At 43.0% G+C, this 15,024-nt stretch overlaps 2 protein-coding genes across 3 annotated transcripts; one reads left to right on the top strand and one right to left on the bottom strand.

Annotated features, from left to right (window-relative positions):
• Positions 1-3,310: 3,310 nt before the first annotated feature.
• Positions 3,311-5,016, bottom strand: LOC109402745 (putative uncharacterized protein DDB_G0281733). Of its 2 annotated transcripts, XM_062848935.1 has the most exons (3): positions 4,684-5,016; positions 3,656-4,622; positions 3,311-3,559 (listed from the first exon to the last, which is right to left on the bottom strand). In XM_062848935.1, the coding sequence occupies exons 2-3, from the start codon at positions 4,463-4,465 to the stop codon at positions 3,443-3,445; spliced, it is 927 nt and encodes a 308-aa protein (XP_062704919.1). In that variant the 5' UTR covers positions 4,466-4,622; positions 4,684-5,016; the 3' UTR covers positions 3,311-3,442. The 2 variants fall into 2 exon arrangements, with proteins under 2 accessions (XP_062704919.1, XP_019531002.3); XM_019675457.3 differs by having other exon boundaries at positions 3,311-4,622.
• An 8,105-nt stretch (positions 5,017-13,121) lies between these two features.
• On the top strand, positions 13,122-14,214 carry LOC109402747 (putative uncharacterized protein DDB_G0281733). Its single transcript, XM_062848490.1, has 2 exons — positions 13,122-13,232; positions 13,290-14,214. The coding sequence occupies exons 1-2, from the start codon at positions 13,122-13,124 to the stop codon at positions 14,133-14,135; spliced, it is 957 nt and encodes a 318-aa protein (XP_062704474.1). The 3' UTR covers positions 14,136-14,214.
• The last annotated feature ends 810 nt before the right edge of the window (positions 14,215-15,024 follow it).

Below are 15,024 nucleotides of genomic sequence, written 5' to 3'. Positions count from 1 at the left end.
TCAGAAGAACTCTTGAATGAATTTCTAAAGACATTCCTGAATAAATGATGGAACTCCTGGAGGAATGCCTGGAAAAAAAATCGTGCTTTATCGTCAGAAGGAATTTCTATCGCAATAAACACAGTTATTCCTGGTAACATTCAGGAGCAGTCTTTAATTACATAAAGAACTTCTGTAATCTCAGCAGGAACTTCTGGAGAAATTCGTGCACTGGTGGATACCTAGTTGGATTTTCAAGAAGGGTCACAGTGAGATTCCATGGAAAAAAACTCATGTTGAATTCCTGAATTAATTTAAAAAAAATCCTCGATGCATTCTAGGAAGAATTCCTGGAAAAATCAAATGAGGAATACCTATCTGGAGGAATCTTTGAAAATATTTCTAGTGGAATTCTATCTGTTGTTCTTGGAGAAATCCTTTCAATAGTTTTTTTTAAAGAATTACTTCTGTATCTCAGAAGGAAATTTCCAATGAATCTCTGGAAAATCTTCTGGAGAAATCACAGAAGTTTTTTCTAGCAGGATCTGAAGAGGAAATCTTTTGGAAACTCCGTCAAATTGTGCAGCAAGAATACCTGGGTGAATCTTGGCAATACCCTAAGTAAGACACTTGTCATAGAAGAGTCACAGCGGCACAGGTTTTCATGACGCAGAAGTCACTGCGATTTACTTCTAGCAAGTAAGAATTCATTTGTTAGAAGTAAGTCACAGTGACTCCTGCGCATCAGAACCTGCGCCGCCGTGAGTCTTCTGCAACAAATGTGTTACTTGGGACTTTTTGAACAGGAATAGTTGAAATATTGGAACTTTTTGAAGGATCCTTGCAGGAGTGACTGGAGAAATCCTAGTATAAACTCAAGAGGAACGACAGAATTAAACCTTGGAAAAATCATGGACAGAATAAATCTTGAAAAGCAAATCTCTTTGGGGATTCCTACAGAAATCCCTTGAGAAACCACAGGGAAAATTCGTGGAGGAATCATATCAAGAACATCTGGAGCAATTAAGGCAGGCGTTCCTTAAGATAACATAGCAGGTATAAAACTCAGTGAGAATTTATGGAGGAATCATAGAAGATTGAAGGATCCTTGGATAAGTATCCTTAGACAACTTCAGGATGAATCACATGAGGTATCTCATGAGGCACTCAACCAGGAACTCTTGGGTGAATTCCTGAATTATTTCTAGAGGAATCCTGAGAGGAATTCCTGGACGCATCATCGGATTATAATTTTGCCTGCGTCACATAAATTTCTTACTTATAATCACATTAATAGATAACGCTTGACGTTTGACCAGTTCTAGCAAAAAAGGAGAAGAATCTTGATTTATGTGACATTGGCTTAAATAGTTAAATAAAAAGAGACACTACAGAGACTTATATATGTATGATCTTACAAACTTTTAAAAATATATAAAATTCAATGATGAAAAAAATATATATGAGAAAGGCTGGAAATCACTGTTGGGTGATTAGCATAATCTTTTTGGTAATTTTCTTTTCAAAATAAACGAAATTCGGTAAAAAAAAATTTTTGCTTCGATATAACGTAACTTCGATATAACGTAACGAAAATGAAATTGCAGTTACGTTATATCGAGGTATGACTGTATGTACAAAACGCAAATATGTAAATTTTAGTAAATTCCATGTTTTAAAAAGTTGTAAAGCTCGATATTGCGCTAAAACTCAAAAACTGCTCTACTTAAAATCTTTTAAAGCACGGTTTCGAAATCAGCGCTAAATTTTACTTCAAAAATTTTGGTCTTTGACAGAAGTTCACGACATTCATTTTATTTTGTAAACTAGTGTAATAGATTAACAGTCAAAATTTGAGAATTTTCGATGAACTCTATTAAAGTTACAGCATGTTAATTTTGTTTTTGTGAGAGATAAAATAGTTGCCTATCCCAAACAATTTTGCCACCCCCTGTATAGTAGCAATTGAAATGCTACTTAAAATCCGATAGCAATTGTATAGCATTTCAAATGCACGATATAGTTTGGTTAACAGCAGCATAACTGATATACTTTATTGCCATAAAACTACTGCGTGAGATGAGTGATGTTCACCCACAACACATTTCCATTTTATAATTTACATGCCTCGGCTGTAGAAGCCATTACAATTCGCATGTCATGTCATTTATAGGTAGCAACGAAAAAAAATAAATGGAAAAAACATACTTTGGCAAATAAATTTCATCGTAGGTTTCCGGCTCTACCCCATTTGGCATAATGCCGTTTGGCATAATGCCATTTGGCATAAAAGCCATTTGGCATAGTTGTTCTTCGTGTTATGCCAAACGGCATTATGTCAAATAGCCATTATGCCAAATGGCCTTTATGCCAAATAGCCATTATGCCAAATGGGCATTATGCCAAAAGGCGTTATGCCAAATGGCATTATGCCAAATGGGGTAGAGCCAGGTTTCCTATGCTCGATTTGATTATCAGCACATGCCGAGCCCATAGCATAACGAAGCATAAAAAAAAAGCTAGCAAGGACTTGGCCAGGTGTACGGAGAAGAGTTGGTCTAGGTTATTGAATATAATAGCAAAGTTTGAAATGGTAATGGTTCTGACATCTTAGTCGAAAATGACCGTTCGTAAAACACTTAGACTTTTTGGGGAGGGGATGGCCAAAGCCTCCATAATACATATTAAAAAAACAATTTGGTCTTCGTGGTGTATGAACAGGAAGATTTCAGTTTGTCTTTCTGTTCCAATGAACAAGTTTTTCTCTAGCTTAGTGAGCTGAAGCTCCGGACTAGCGATACGAAGTTGGGGGTTCAAAACCAAGTAGTCACTCGTTAAGTTAATGTTAATGCGTGTAATGTTTGATGAAATTTTTACAAACTCTTATGGATAAGTAGTAAAGATATTTTTGGCATCGGTTTAAGGAATTTTCAAATTTTATACAGAAAATCCCTTTGAACTTCCAAGCATTCCTATCGAAATTGTAGAATATATTCTTACGAAATTAAAAAAAAAGCTGTAATCCACGACATCATTCATGGAAATAAACACATGGTTTTCTGGAAAAGTCCAAAATGGAATTTTTGACAGAATTTTTCAAGATAGCTACAATTTTCCAATAAAAAAATTCCTCAAGAAGATGTGATGAAATAATTTCTAGCCAGTAATTTCTGGCGAAACTCCTTGTATATTTTATGATAAATTGTGCATTTTTTATATTACATGGGAGAAGTCATGGAAAATCCCCAGTTTTAAATAAATTTTGAATGATGCAATGCTCGGAGAAATAACTAACAGTCAGAAAACATGAAAGTGACAAAAAACATCGAAGTTCCGGAAAATTATTTTATTACACACCAATATTGTAGGTAATCTAGTAATCTTTAATAAAAATGATTGGCCATACTGTAATTGTAATACATCCTTTAGCCCAGGTTTCATTGAACGATGTTTATGCTGATATTTACAACTCTTGGATCTGATCCAGCTTGTTGTGGGGCTCCCTGTTCTGAATTACCACCTTGGCCCGGATGTTGAGGTGCTTGTCCTGGATTATGTGGTCCCTGAGGAGGACGCTGTCCTGGTGGTCCTTGTCCTGGATTCTGTGATCCTTGGGGTGGACGCTGTCCTTGTGGTCCTTGTCCTGGGTTCTGTGGTCCCTGAGGAGGGCTTTGACCTTGTGGTCCTTGTCCTGGGTTCTGTGGTCCCTGAGGAGGACGCTGTCCTTGTGGTTCTTGTCCTGGGTTTTGTGGTCCCTGAGGAGGACGCTGTCCTGGTGGTCCTTGTCCTGGATTCTGTGGTCCTTGAGGAGGACGCTGTCCTTGTGGTCCTTGTCCTGGGTTCTGTGGACCCTGAGGAGGACTTTGACCTTGTGGTCCTTGTCCTGGATTCTGCGGTCCTTGTCCTGGGTTCTGTGGTCCCTGAGGAGGACGTTGCCTTTGTGGTCCTTGTCCTGGGTTCTGTGGTCCTTGAGGAGGACGCTGTCCTTGTGGTCCTTGTCCTGGGTTCTGTGGACCCTGAGGAGGACTTTGACCTTGTGGTCCATGTCCTGGATTCTGCGGTCCTTGTCCTGGGTTCTGTGGTCCCTGAGGAGGACGTTGCCTTTGTGGTCCTTGTCCTGGGTTCTGTGGTCCTTGAGGAGGACGCTGTCCTTGTGGTCCTTGTCCTGGGTTCTGTGGACCCTGAGGAGGACTTTGACCTTGTGGTCCATGTCCTGGATTCTGTGGTCCCTGAGGAGGACGTTGCCCTTGTGGTCCTTGTCCTGGATTCTGTGGTCCCTGAGAAGGACTTTGACCTTGTGGTCCCTCTCCTGAATTCTGTGGTTCTTGAGGTCCTTCTCCTGGCTTTTGGATTTCCTGAGGGACACGCTGCCCACTGGAATGGTGGTCATGATGTCTGCCATCTTTTCCTCGATGTGATTGCTCCACATATTCATGATCAGAGTTTTCTTGATGATGATCACGGTGATGATTGCCATTCTGATCATGTGATGGACGTTGATCTACCTCGTTTCGAAGGATACCTTGATCGTGTTCGTTGTTGTGATCTTGTTGGCCTTGTGCCAATTCATGATATTCCTCCGGCTGCCGATGGAGTGGTTCTTCTGAATCCTCCGGATGACTATTCTCGTGTTTATTTTCATCCTAAATTTATGTAATATGTATTAATGTATTGGAATTTATAAGATTCATTCAGACTCATTACCTCGTGATTGTTATTCTCTTCCGCGTCTTGATTGAAATCAGCATCCTCTGAGAGTTTGCCATCGCCCTCTGCTATCGGTTTCCCGTGCACATCATCCTTTTCTGCTGCTTTATTCAAATTCAGGGCCTCGCCCAGAGTATTCGAATCATTGGGTTGCACCGAATCGAATGAGCCAAGAGGTTTGGCAAGAACCAGAGCACTGGTCGCAACCAGGCTGAGTAGAAGTGAGACTTTCATGTTGCGTGATGTCTTAATTGCCCTCTCTGTAGGATTGATATCGAATGTTGAAGGTACACAAGATACTGAACTCACTTGTAGATGAACCCGAGTATTTATATCGAACAGTGATAAGGATTGGGTACTCGATACAATTAGTATGGGAAACCCATCGTCTAAGAGTATGCTGGGAAAGTTTAGTTGTGATTCGTTGTTATCTAAAAGTAATAGTCAGTTTATTTACTAACAGCAAGGAGTGTAATTATCACTGAATCAAGTGGGAATATCGTTCGAATTTATCATATCCTTCCATAAATCATAAAAGCCCTCAGTCCGTGGAATCGTCCCTCGTATTAGGAAGTTGGGGCTTTCCAAAAGTATCAAAGTATCAATGCCACAAAAGTTCACACTATTGGACGCAGTGGCTTAATTTCCCCAACAGGGGAGGAAAAAAAAGTATCAAGACCATATTGCATATTCTGAATCAGAATGCTAAACTGAGTCGGGTTTTAAATTCTCTTAGAGCAACGAACTATTTTAAAAATCAATTTGAAGTACATACAACACACACAATTAAGAAAAAAATTAACAAATAAAAGCCAAATGACGAGCTTGGTGGTCTAGTGGTTACCGCTTCTGATTCATATGCAGAAGATTCTGGGTTCAATCCCTGGCTCGTCCCTTTCCTCCTACTTTGTATCTTTCAACCAACTTCCTCTACGCTCTCCTATCTGCATACACTGAAATGAATTTTGTTGTAGAAACTACCGATTCCATAGTAAAATTAATAGCCGTGCCTATGATTTTCAACCGACAACAATGTTCAATTAATTCCACTAAAACACTGTCAATTTAACTGGCAGTGCAGTTAACATTACTAAAAAAATCTTGATTTAACAGCTGGGCATTGCATTTGCAGGCTATGCATTCAGTCAAATTTATTGCAAGGCATTGTAACTTTAATCATTTTCCGTTAACTTCATAGATCTTGTTCTCGGTTGAGAACCATAGGTACGGTTATTAATTTTACTATGGAATTGGTAGTTTCTACAACAAAATTTATTTCAGTGTTTATATCTCATGTACTCAGCGGAAAAAACTATTTAAAATCATCAAAAACCCTTGTTTTTTTTTCTTTGACTAAAAATTATGGCTGCCATACCTTATGAAAATTGATCGTGTTTGTTATGACCAATCATATATCAGGCCAAACATGTCTAAAGGTCCTATCTGCAAAAGAGAGGCTCTCTTTGGTTTCCCTCACTTTCGTTAATATCTCAGTTGTTTATTTGTATTATGATTGTCTCCTTGCATTGAACGATGGTCAAAACAATCGTCTTTTGATTTATACTGCAAAAGTAGTTGAAAAGTGTATCATTACATTGCAATAATTGAAAGAGAAAGTGAACAAAGAGAGCCTCTCAAATGCAGATAGGACCTATTGAAATGTTTGGCCTGATATATAAAAGCCCAGCGTTGTCTGTCTGTCTGTCCGTAACGCTTTGAAATGTTTCGTTGAAATGTTTCACCATAGTTGTATCAAATTTATAAAAAAAATACCAAGAACTTTCTGGATGTGTTTTCATTTTCAAAAAATAATAAGAAGAACCTTCTGGGATGTTCTGGAACATCAATATTCTAAAGATTCCAAGAACTTTCTGGAAGTTGCTGAAGGTTCCAGAAAAAGATATAAAACGTTCTAGAATGTTCTGGAGAATTGAACTTGAAGTTTCTGGACGCTTCCAAAGAAGGGGAAGAACCTTCTGCAGCATTATGGAACATCTTCTTCTTCTTTTTGTTGGAGTAACATCCCAACTGGGACAAAGCCTGCTTCTCAGCTACACACTTGAATTCAGAAGTTGATCTCGATAGACGGTTGTAAGTCAAAGTACCACCACAGAGCAGGAGCACTGCCTCTCTGTGGTGCGCAATAAATCGTGGAGTAAATAGTATCGAAGTAGTTCGTCATCCTCTTGCCCCCGGGAGTAAAATCACACAACGTAGGAGTCTGAACAAACCGCTGGACGCTGCAAAACGGTGAGTCGATAAGGAGAGCGTCCAATATAGCTCTGGTCCTCACAAGTTCCTACCTCATGCTTCCACGGGTCAAGCGATGACAAAGACCGCCAGCTAAGAGTTGTGTGCTTAGCTGGTAGTGCAGCCTGGGCACTGTTGTCCTTCTGACTTCAGCTAGATTGAGGAGGTACGACCCGAGCGTCTGTTCACCAAGGAGGTGCGGCTCAAACAGCGTCTGTTCTGGCATCCAGCGGCTGAGTAAGAAACGCTGCACCACGCCCAGCTAGATCCAAGGTGGTAGCCCCATCAGCGTGGTCGTCCCAGTGTTGGTTGGGACGTTAAACAGAACTGGCACGATGGCCCTCCGGCGAGACAGGAGTGTTGGCGTAGGCCCAATAAGCCACCCGTAAAAATCCCCATTGCGAATAACATAGGAGAAAATACGACTCGATACAATCGGCAAAGACCCACGCGACGAAATAAGGACTACGATTGGAAACTTGGAACATGGAATTGCAAGTCACTAGGTTTCGCAGGATGTGACAGGATAATCTACGACGAACTACATCCCCGCAACTTCGACATCGTGGCATTGCAGGAACTTTGTTGGACTGGACAGAAAGTGTGGAAAAGCGGGCATCGAGCGGCTACCTTCTACCAAAGCTGTGGCACCACCAATGAACTGGGAACAGGATTTATAGTGTTGGGAAAGATGCGACAACGTGTGATCGGGTGGCAGCCGATCAACGCAAGGATGTGCTGTGCATGTAAAGAGTCAAGGGTCGTTTCTTCAACTACAGCATCATCAACGTCCACTGCCCACACGAAGGGAGACCCGATGACGAGAAAGAAGCGTTCTACGCGCAGTTAGAGCAAACATACGATGGTTGCTCGCCGCGTGACGTGAAAATCGTTGTCGGCGACATGAACGCGCAGGTAGGAAGGGAGGAAATGTACAGACCGGTAATCGGGCGAAACAGCCTGCACGCCGTATCGAATGATAACGGCCAGCGATGCGTAAACTTTGCAGCCTCCCGTGGAATGGTAGTCCGAAGCACCTTCTTCCCCCGCAAAGATATCCACAAAGCCACCTGGAGATCACCCGACCATCAAACAGAAAACCAAATCGACCACGTTCTAATCGACGGTAAATTCTTCTCAGATATAACCAACGTCCGCACATACCGCAGTGCGAATATAGATTCGGATCACTACTTAGTCGCTGTATGCATGCGCTCAAAACTTTCGACAGTTATCACCACGCGTCGAAGTCGAACGCCGCGGCTCAACATCGAGCAACTTCGTAACGTAGAAGTGGCTCAAGACTACGCGCAGCAGTTAGCAGTGGCCCTACCAACGGAAGAGCAGCTTGGCGCAGCTACACTTGAAGATGGCTGGAGGGACATCCGATCCGCCATAGGTAGTACCTCGGCTGCAGCTCTAGGCTTCGCGACTCCGAATCACAGAAACGACTGGTACGACGGCGAATGTGAACAGTTGAAAAACGAGAAGAATGCAGCATGGGCGAGAATGCTGCAACACCGTACGAGAGCGAATGAGGCACGTTACAAACAAGCGCGGAACAGGCAGAACTCAGTCTTCCGGATGAAGAAGCGCCAGCAGGAAGAACGAGATCGCGAAGCGATGGACACACAAAAGTTCTACGAGAAGCTGAACCGCTCGCGCAGAGGCTTTGTGCCACAAGCCGACATGTGCCGAGCTAATCACGGGCATATTCTCACGAGCGAGCGTGAGGTGGTCGAGAGGTGGCGGCAGCATTACGATGAGCACCTCAATGGCGACGTTGCAAGTACCGAGGGTGGCGTGGTAACAGATCTAGGAGTATGTGCACAGGACGAAAGACTTCCGGCCCCGGACCTTCAAGAGATTGAGGAGGAGGTTAGCCGGTTGAAAAACAACAAAGCCGCTGGAGCAGATCAACTACCAAGCGAGCTTCTAAAATACGGTGGAGAAGCACTGGTGAGAGCACTACACTGGGTCATTGCCAAGATTTGGGAGGAGGAAGTATTACCGGAGGACCCAGACAACCAGTCATCGTATAAGATGTTGTATATGATGTTAAAGTGGAGGCGATATGCGTACATTTTACATGCGCCTAAATGGAGGCATGCACGCATATGGCCTCCACTTTATCATCTTATGCAACATCTTATACGATGACTGGTTGTCTGGGGAATGGATGGAAGGTATCGTGTGTCCCATCTACAAAAAGGGCGACAAGTTGGATTGCGGGAACTACCGCGCGATCACACTACTGAGCGCTGCCTACAAGATACTCTCTCAAATTTTATGCCGCCGTCTATCACCGATTGCAAGAGAGTTCGTGGGGCAATATCAGGCTGGATTTATGGGTGAACGCGCTACAACGGACCAGATGTTCGCCATCCGCCAGGTGTTGCAGAAATGCCGCGAATACAACGTGCCCACACATCACTTGTTCATCGATTTCAAATCGGCGTATGATACAATCGATCGAGAACAGCTATGGCAGATTATGCACGAATACGGATTCCCGGATAAACTGATACGATTGATCAAGGCGACGATGGATCGAGTGATGTGCGTAGTTCGAGTATCAGGGACACTCTCGAGTCCCTTCGAATCTCGCAGAGGGTTACGGCAAGGTGATGGTCTTTCGTGCCTGCTGTTCAACATTGCTTTGGAGGGTGTAATACGAAGAGCGGGGATAAACACGAGTGGGACGATTTTCACGAAGTCCGTTCAGCTGCTTGGTTTCGCCGATGATATTGATATTATTGCTCGTAAATTTGAGATGATGGCGGAAACGTACATCCGACTAAAGAGTGAAGCCAGGCGAATCGGATTAGTCATTAATGTGTCGAAGACAAAGTACATGATGGCAAAGGGCTCCAGGGAGGAATCACCGCGCCCGCCACCCCGAATTCATATCGACGGTGATGAAATCGAGGCGGTTGAAGAATTCGTGTACTTGGGCTCACTGGTGACCGACGACAACGACACCAGCAGAGAAATTCAGAGGCGCATTGTGGCAGGAAATCGTACCTACTTTGGACTCCGCAGAACTCTACGATCGAATAAAGTTCGCCGTAACACGAAGTTAACCATCTACAAAACGCTGATTAGACCGGTCGTCCTCTATGGGCACGAAACATGGACCCTACGTGCAGAGGACCAACGCGCCCTTGGAGTTTTTGAACGGAAGGTGTTGCGTACCATCTACGGCGGAGTGCAGATGGAAGACGGGACTTGGAGAAGGCGAATGAACCACGAGCTGCATCAGCTGCTGAGAGAACCAACCATCGTCCATACCGCGAAAATCGGGAGGCTACGGTGGGCGGGTCACGTCATCAGGATGTCGGATAGCAACCCGACTAAAATGGTTCTCGAGAGTCATCCGACCGGTACAAGAAGACGTGGAGCGCAGCGAGCTAGGTGGGTCGACCAAGTGGAGGACGATCTGCGGACCCTACGCAGAGTGCGGAACTGGAGACAAACAGCCATGGACCGAGTGGAATGGAGGCGACTACTATGTACAGCAGAGGCCACCCCGGCCTTAGCCTGACCGGTAAGGTAAGTAAGACGGTTTACCGAGAATCCAACAGCTGATATATCGGTAAAATATTTAGTGATTCTCGATAAAAATTTTACCGAGATTTCGGTAAACCATTACCGAGTCTCGGTGAACTTTGTCGAGATCTCGGTAAAAAGTTGGATTACCGAGATCTCGGCAAAGTTTTAACGACATCTCGGTAAAACTTTTACCGAGATTCAGTGAAAATTATTACCGGATTCTCGGCTGTTGGATTCTCGGCAATCCGTTTGCTGAGGTCGGCGTTATAATTTAAGTGTGTATGAGCTTCTGTCTATGAGCTCTACCACAGTTACTGAGAACTTCCTCTTCTAATGACCACTTCTAAGTTGCTAAACTTTTTAAAAAAGAACCTTCTAGAATGCTCTCCACATCAAACCTAATAAAATTTAGAAAACTTAATGAAAGTTAGGAAACAAGCAAAAGAAAAGCAATAAAAAACCGCCTCGAATGTTCTGGAACATACAAATCTATAAAATTTCCAGAAGCCTCCTGGAAGTTACTGAATGTTCCAAAAGTGAAACAATAATCTGAGATATTCTGGAATATCACACTTTCTCAAATACGGAAAACTTTCTGTAAGCTACTAAAATGAGAAGGACCCTTTGGAATGCTCTGTTTTCACTTTTTTTTTTAATTTCGAGAACTTTCAAAGTCAATAATTATTCAAAAAAGAATAAAGGACCTTTTGAGATGTTCTGAAACATCAAATTACATAAAATTTCGAGAACTTTCTGGAGATTAATAAACGTTCAAGAGAGAAGCATTCTGGATAGAGCTTCTGAAATGTTTTCGAGAATTTTACAGAAATAGCTCAGCATTCTGGAAATCTCTATAACTCTCCTTTCTTTTATATAAACGCGTACGACCAGTAGATTCGGCAGTATTTTATGAACCGACAGACGTTTATGTGAAAAAGTGTTGCAGTGAAGAAGTGTGACTGGAACCTTAAAAACAATCTTTTCCTAGCTAACGTGGCAGGCCACGTCGGGTCAGCTAGTTTCATAAGATAGACTTATGATAAGAGCAAAAAAAACTTAAAATGATGCAGACTGGAATCGATCCATGAATGCTGGGATCACTGAGCGGGATTGCAGCTAAACATATATAAAAGCCAAGCTGACGATTCTGCGTCATAGAGCGACCTTATGAAATTGATCCTAATCATTATGAATTATTTAAAGGCCGTTTCATAAGTTTGGCCTTATGAAAATCTTAAGTTTTTTTGGCTGAGCGATTAGCGTGTGTACATAACCATCGCTAGAACTAGAAACGGATTGAAAAAAAAAACGTCTCCCTTCCTTACAACTTTTACAGCACAGCGTGCATATATATTAACAAACGTATTGATTTTTGTAAATAGTTAGTTGCTCTAAGAGAATTTGAGCTCCGGCTCAATTTTGCAATCTAAATCAGTATAGGGTCTGGGACCATTTGGGCAGGCGGACCTATTTTGGGCAGTTGCTGCTATAACTCAGTAAATTTCAAACCAATTGACATGAATTTTTGTTCACGGATAGATACTGTGCGTATCTGTCACTATCCCAAAAATAAAGTAAATTGGTTCAAAATTGACTGAGTTACAGCAGCAAGTGCCCAAAATAGGTCCGCCTGCCCAAATGGTCCCAGACCCTACTTAACATGGTCTTGATACTTTGGAAAACCCCAACTTCCTAATACGAGAGTTGATTCCGCGGACTGAGAGCCTTCATAATTTATGGATGGATATAATAAATGTGAATGGACCATGTGTGAAGGTTCAGTGGTAATTACACCTCTTTGCTATAAGCAAATAAACTATTACTTTTAGATAACAACGAATCTCAACTAAACTTTCCCAGCATACTCTCAGACGATGGGTTTTCCATACTAATTGTATCGAGTACCAAATCGTTATCACTGTACGATATAAATACTCTGGTACATCTATAGGTGAATTCAGTATCTTGTGTACCTTCAACATTCGATATCTATCCTACATTGAGGGCAATTAAGACATCACATAATAAATGAAAGTCTTACTACTACTCAGCCTGGTTGCGACCAGCGCTCTGGTTGTTGCCAAACCTCTTGGCTCATTCGATTCGATGCAACCTAGTGATTCGGATACTCTAGGCGAGGCCCTGGCTCTTAGCTCGAATTTTAATAAAGCAGCAGAAGTGGACACGGAAGTCGATGGTGTACACGAGAAACCGGCAGTAGAGAGCGATAGTAAACTCGAGCTCTCAGCGGATGCTGATTCCAATCAAGACGTGAAAGAGAGTGACAACCACGAGGTAATAAATCTGAAGAAATCTCATACATTTCAATGCATTCATACATGTTACATAAAATTAGGGTGAAAATGAACACGAGGATAGTCTTCCGGAGGATTCAGAAGAACCGCACTATAATCAGCCGGAGGAAGATCATCAGTCCGCAAAAGACCAACAAGATCACGACAACGAACAAGATCAAGGTATCCTTCGAAATGATCTAGATCAACGTCAACCACATGATCACGATAGTGATGAACAAGGCCAACCGAGAGAGCATTCCCAGGACGACGCCCAACATCAACTTTATGACGGAATAGAAGGTCAACGATCGTCACAGCAAGCTGGGCATGATCAGAATGGCAAACACCACCGAGATCACCATCAAGAAAACTCTGATCTTGAACATCAGCGGCAATCACATCGAGGAACGAATAACGGACATCATGAACGGGATTCCAATGGGCAGCGTGATCCTCAGGAAACGCTAAACACAGGAGAAGGACCTCAAGAACCACAGAATTCAGAGCAGGGACCGCAAAACCCGGGACAAGCACCACCGGGACAGCGTCCTTCTCAGGGACCACATAAACCAGGACAAGGACCTTCAGAACAGCGTCCTCTTCAAGGACCACATAAACCAGGACAAGGGTCACAAGGAGAACGTCCTCCTCAGGGATCGCAGAATCCGGGGCAAGGACCGCAAGAACAACGTCCTCCTCAGGATTCGCAGAACCCAGGACAAGGACCACCAGGACAGCAGCCTCAGGATCTACAGAACTCTGGACAAAGTCCTCCTCAGGGACCACAGAATCCAGGACAAGGACCACAGAATCCAGGACAAGGAGAACGTCCTCCTCAGGGACCACAGAAACCGGGACAAGGACCACATGGACAACGTCCTCCTCAAGGATCACAGAACCCAGGACAAAGACCACAAGGGCAACGTCCTCCTCAAGGACCACAGAATCCAGCACAAGAATCACAAGGAGAACGTCCTGCTCAGGGACCACAGAACCCGGGACAAGGACCGCAAGGACAAAGTTCTCCTCAGGGACCACAGAACCCAGGGCAAGGATCACAGCGACAACGTCCTTCTCAAGGACCACAGAATCCAGGGCCAGGATCACCGGAACAGCGTCCGCCTCAGAAACCACAGAACCCAGGACAAGGACCACAGGGACAACGTCCTCCTCAGCGACCACAGAATCCGGGACAAGGACCGCAAGGACAAAGTTCTCCTCAGGGACCACAGAAACCAGGACAAGGACCACAAGGGCATCGTCCTCCTCAGGAACCACAGAATCCAGGACAAGATAGCGAACCAGAACAGGGTGCCCCACCAACTGCTGGATCAGATCCAAGAGTTGTAAATATCAGCATAAACATCGTTCAATAAAACCTGACAAAAGAATGTTTGTGCCGGCACAGTACGGCATCTTTTATAACGATTACCTACAATATTGATGTATAATAAAAACGTTTTACTGAAGTTTTATGTTTTGGTCATTTCCACGTTTCTAGTCTTTTAGTAATTTCTCCATTAATTCCATCATTTTAAATCCATTTGAAACTGGGAATGTTCATGGATTTTCCATAAGTTATCTCATGCAATATTTTGAAAAATCATCAACAATCAGAAAATTTTCAAAGGATTTCGCTAAAACTCCTTCAAACACTTCGTTGGATTTTTTTAGAATTTATTAATGAGTAATTCGTAAAAGTCATCTTTATGTTTTTTTTTTTTTTTATATTCTTTGATTAGTTTATTCTTGGTCTCATTAAAAAAAACACATAATTTATTTACTTTCATAAATTATGCCATAGTTTTCTATATTTTAATTTTCAGTATTTCAAATATAAGCTTAGTTTCTTGTTGCCAAGTAGAGCGCTCAAGTAAAATTTCACCTTTTTCATTTCATTTATTTAGTTAACATCAAATTCATGATAATACTGAATCAACAATTTGCCGCCATAATACTCGATTTGCAGCTGCAGCTCTCCAACGTCGGTCACGCCCAACACTCGCCAGAACACGCTCCACCTGGTCCGCCCATCGTGCTCTCTACGCTCCACGCCTTCTTGTGCCAACCGGATCCGTTGCAAACACCAGCTTTGCAGGGTTGTTGTCCGGCATTCTTGCAACATGCCCTGCCCAACGTATCCTTCCGGCTTTGGCCACCTTCTGGATGCTGGGTTCGCCGTAAAGTGCAGCGAGCTCGTGGTTCATCCTTCTCCGCCACACACCGTTCTCCTGCACAC

The sequence above is a fragment of the Aedes albopictus genome, chromosome 2 (assembly GCF_035046485.1).
Source record: "Aedes albopictus strain Foshan chromosome 2, AalbF5, whole genome shotgun sequence".
Classification (NCBI taxonomy): Eukaryota; Metazoa; Arthropoda; class Insecta; order Diptera; family Culicidae; genus Aedes; species Aedes albopictus.
This window is presented reverse-complemented; position numbering and strand designations above follow the sequence as displayed.

Excerpts from the sequence above, each read along its gene's own strand:
- LOC109402747 (XM_062848490.1), top strand. The coding sequence starts at position 13,122 with ATGGCAAACACCACCGAGATCACCATCAAGAAAACTCTGATCTTGAAC. Across the intron at positions 13,233-13,289 it reads ACGGGATTCCAATGGGCAGC|AGCAGGGACCGCAAAACCCG; the intron begins GTGATCCTCAGG and ends CACAGAATTCAG.
- LOC109402745 (XM_019675457.3), bottom strand. The coding sequence starts at position 4,465 with ATGATCAGAATGGCAATCATCACCGTGATCATCATCAAGAAAACTCTG.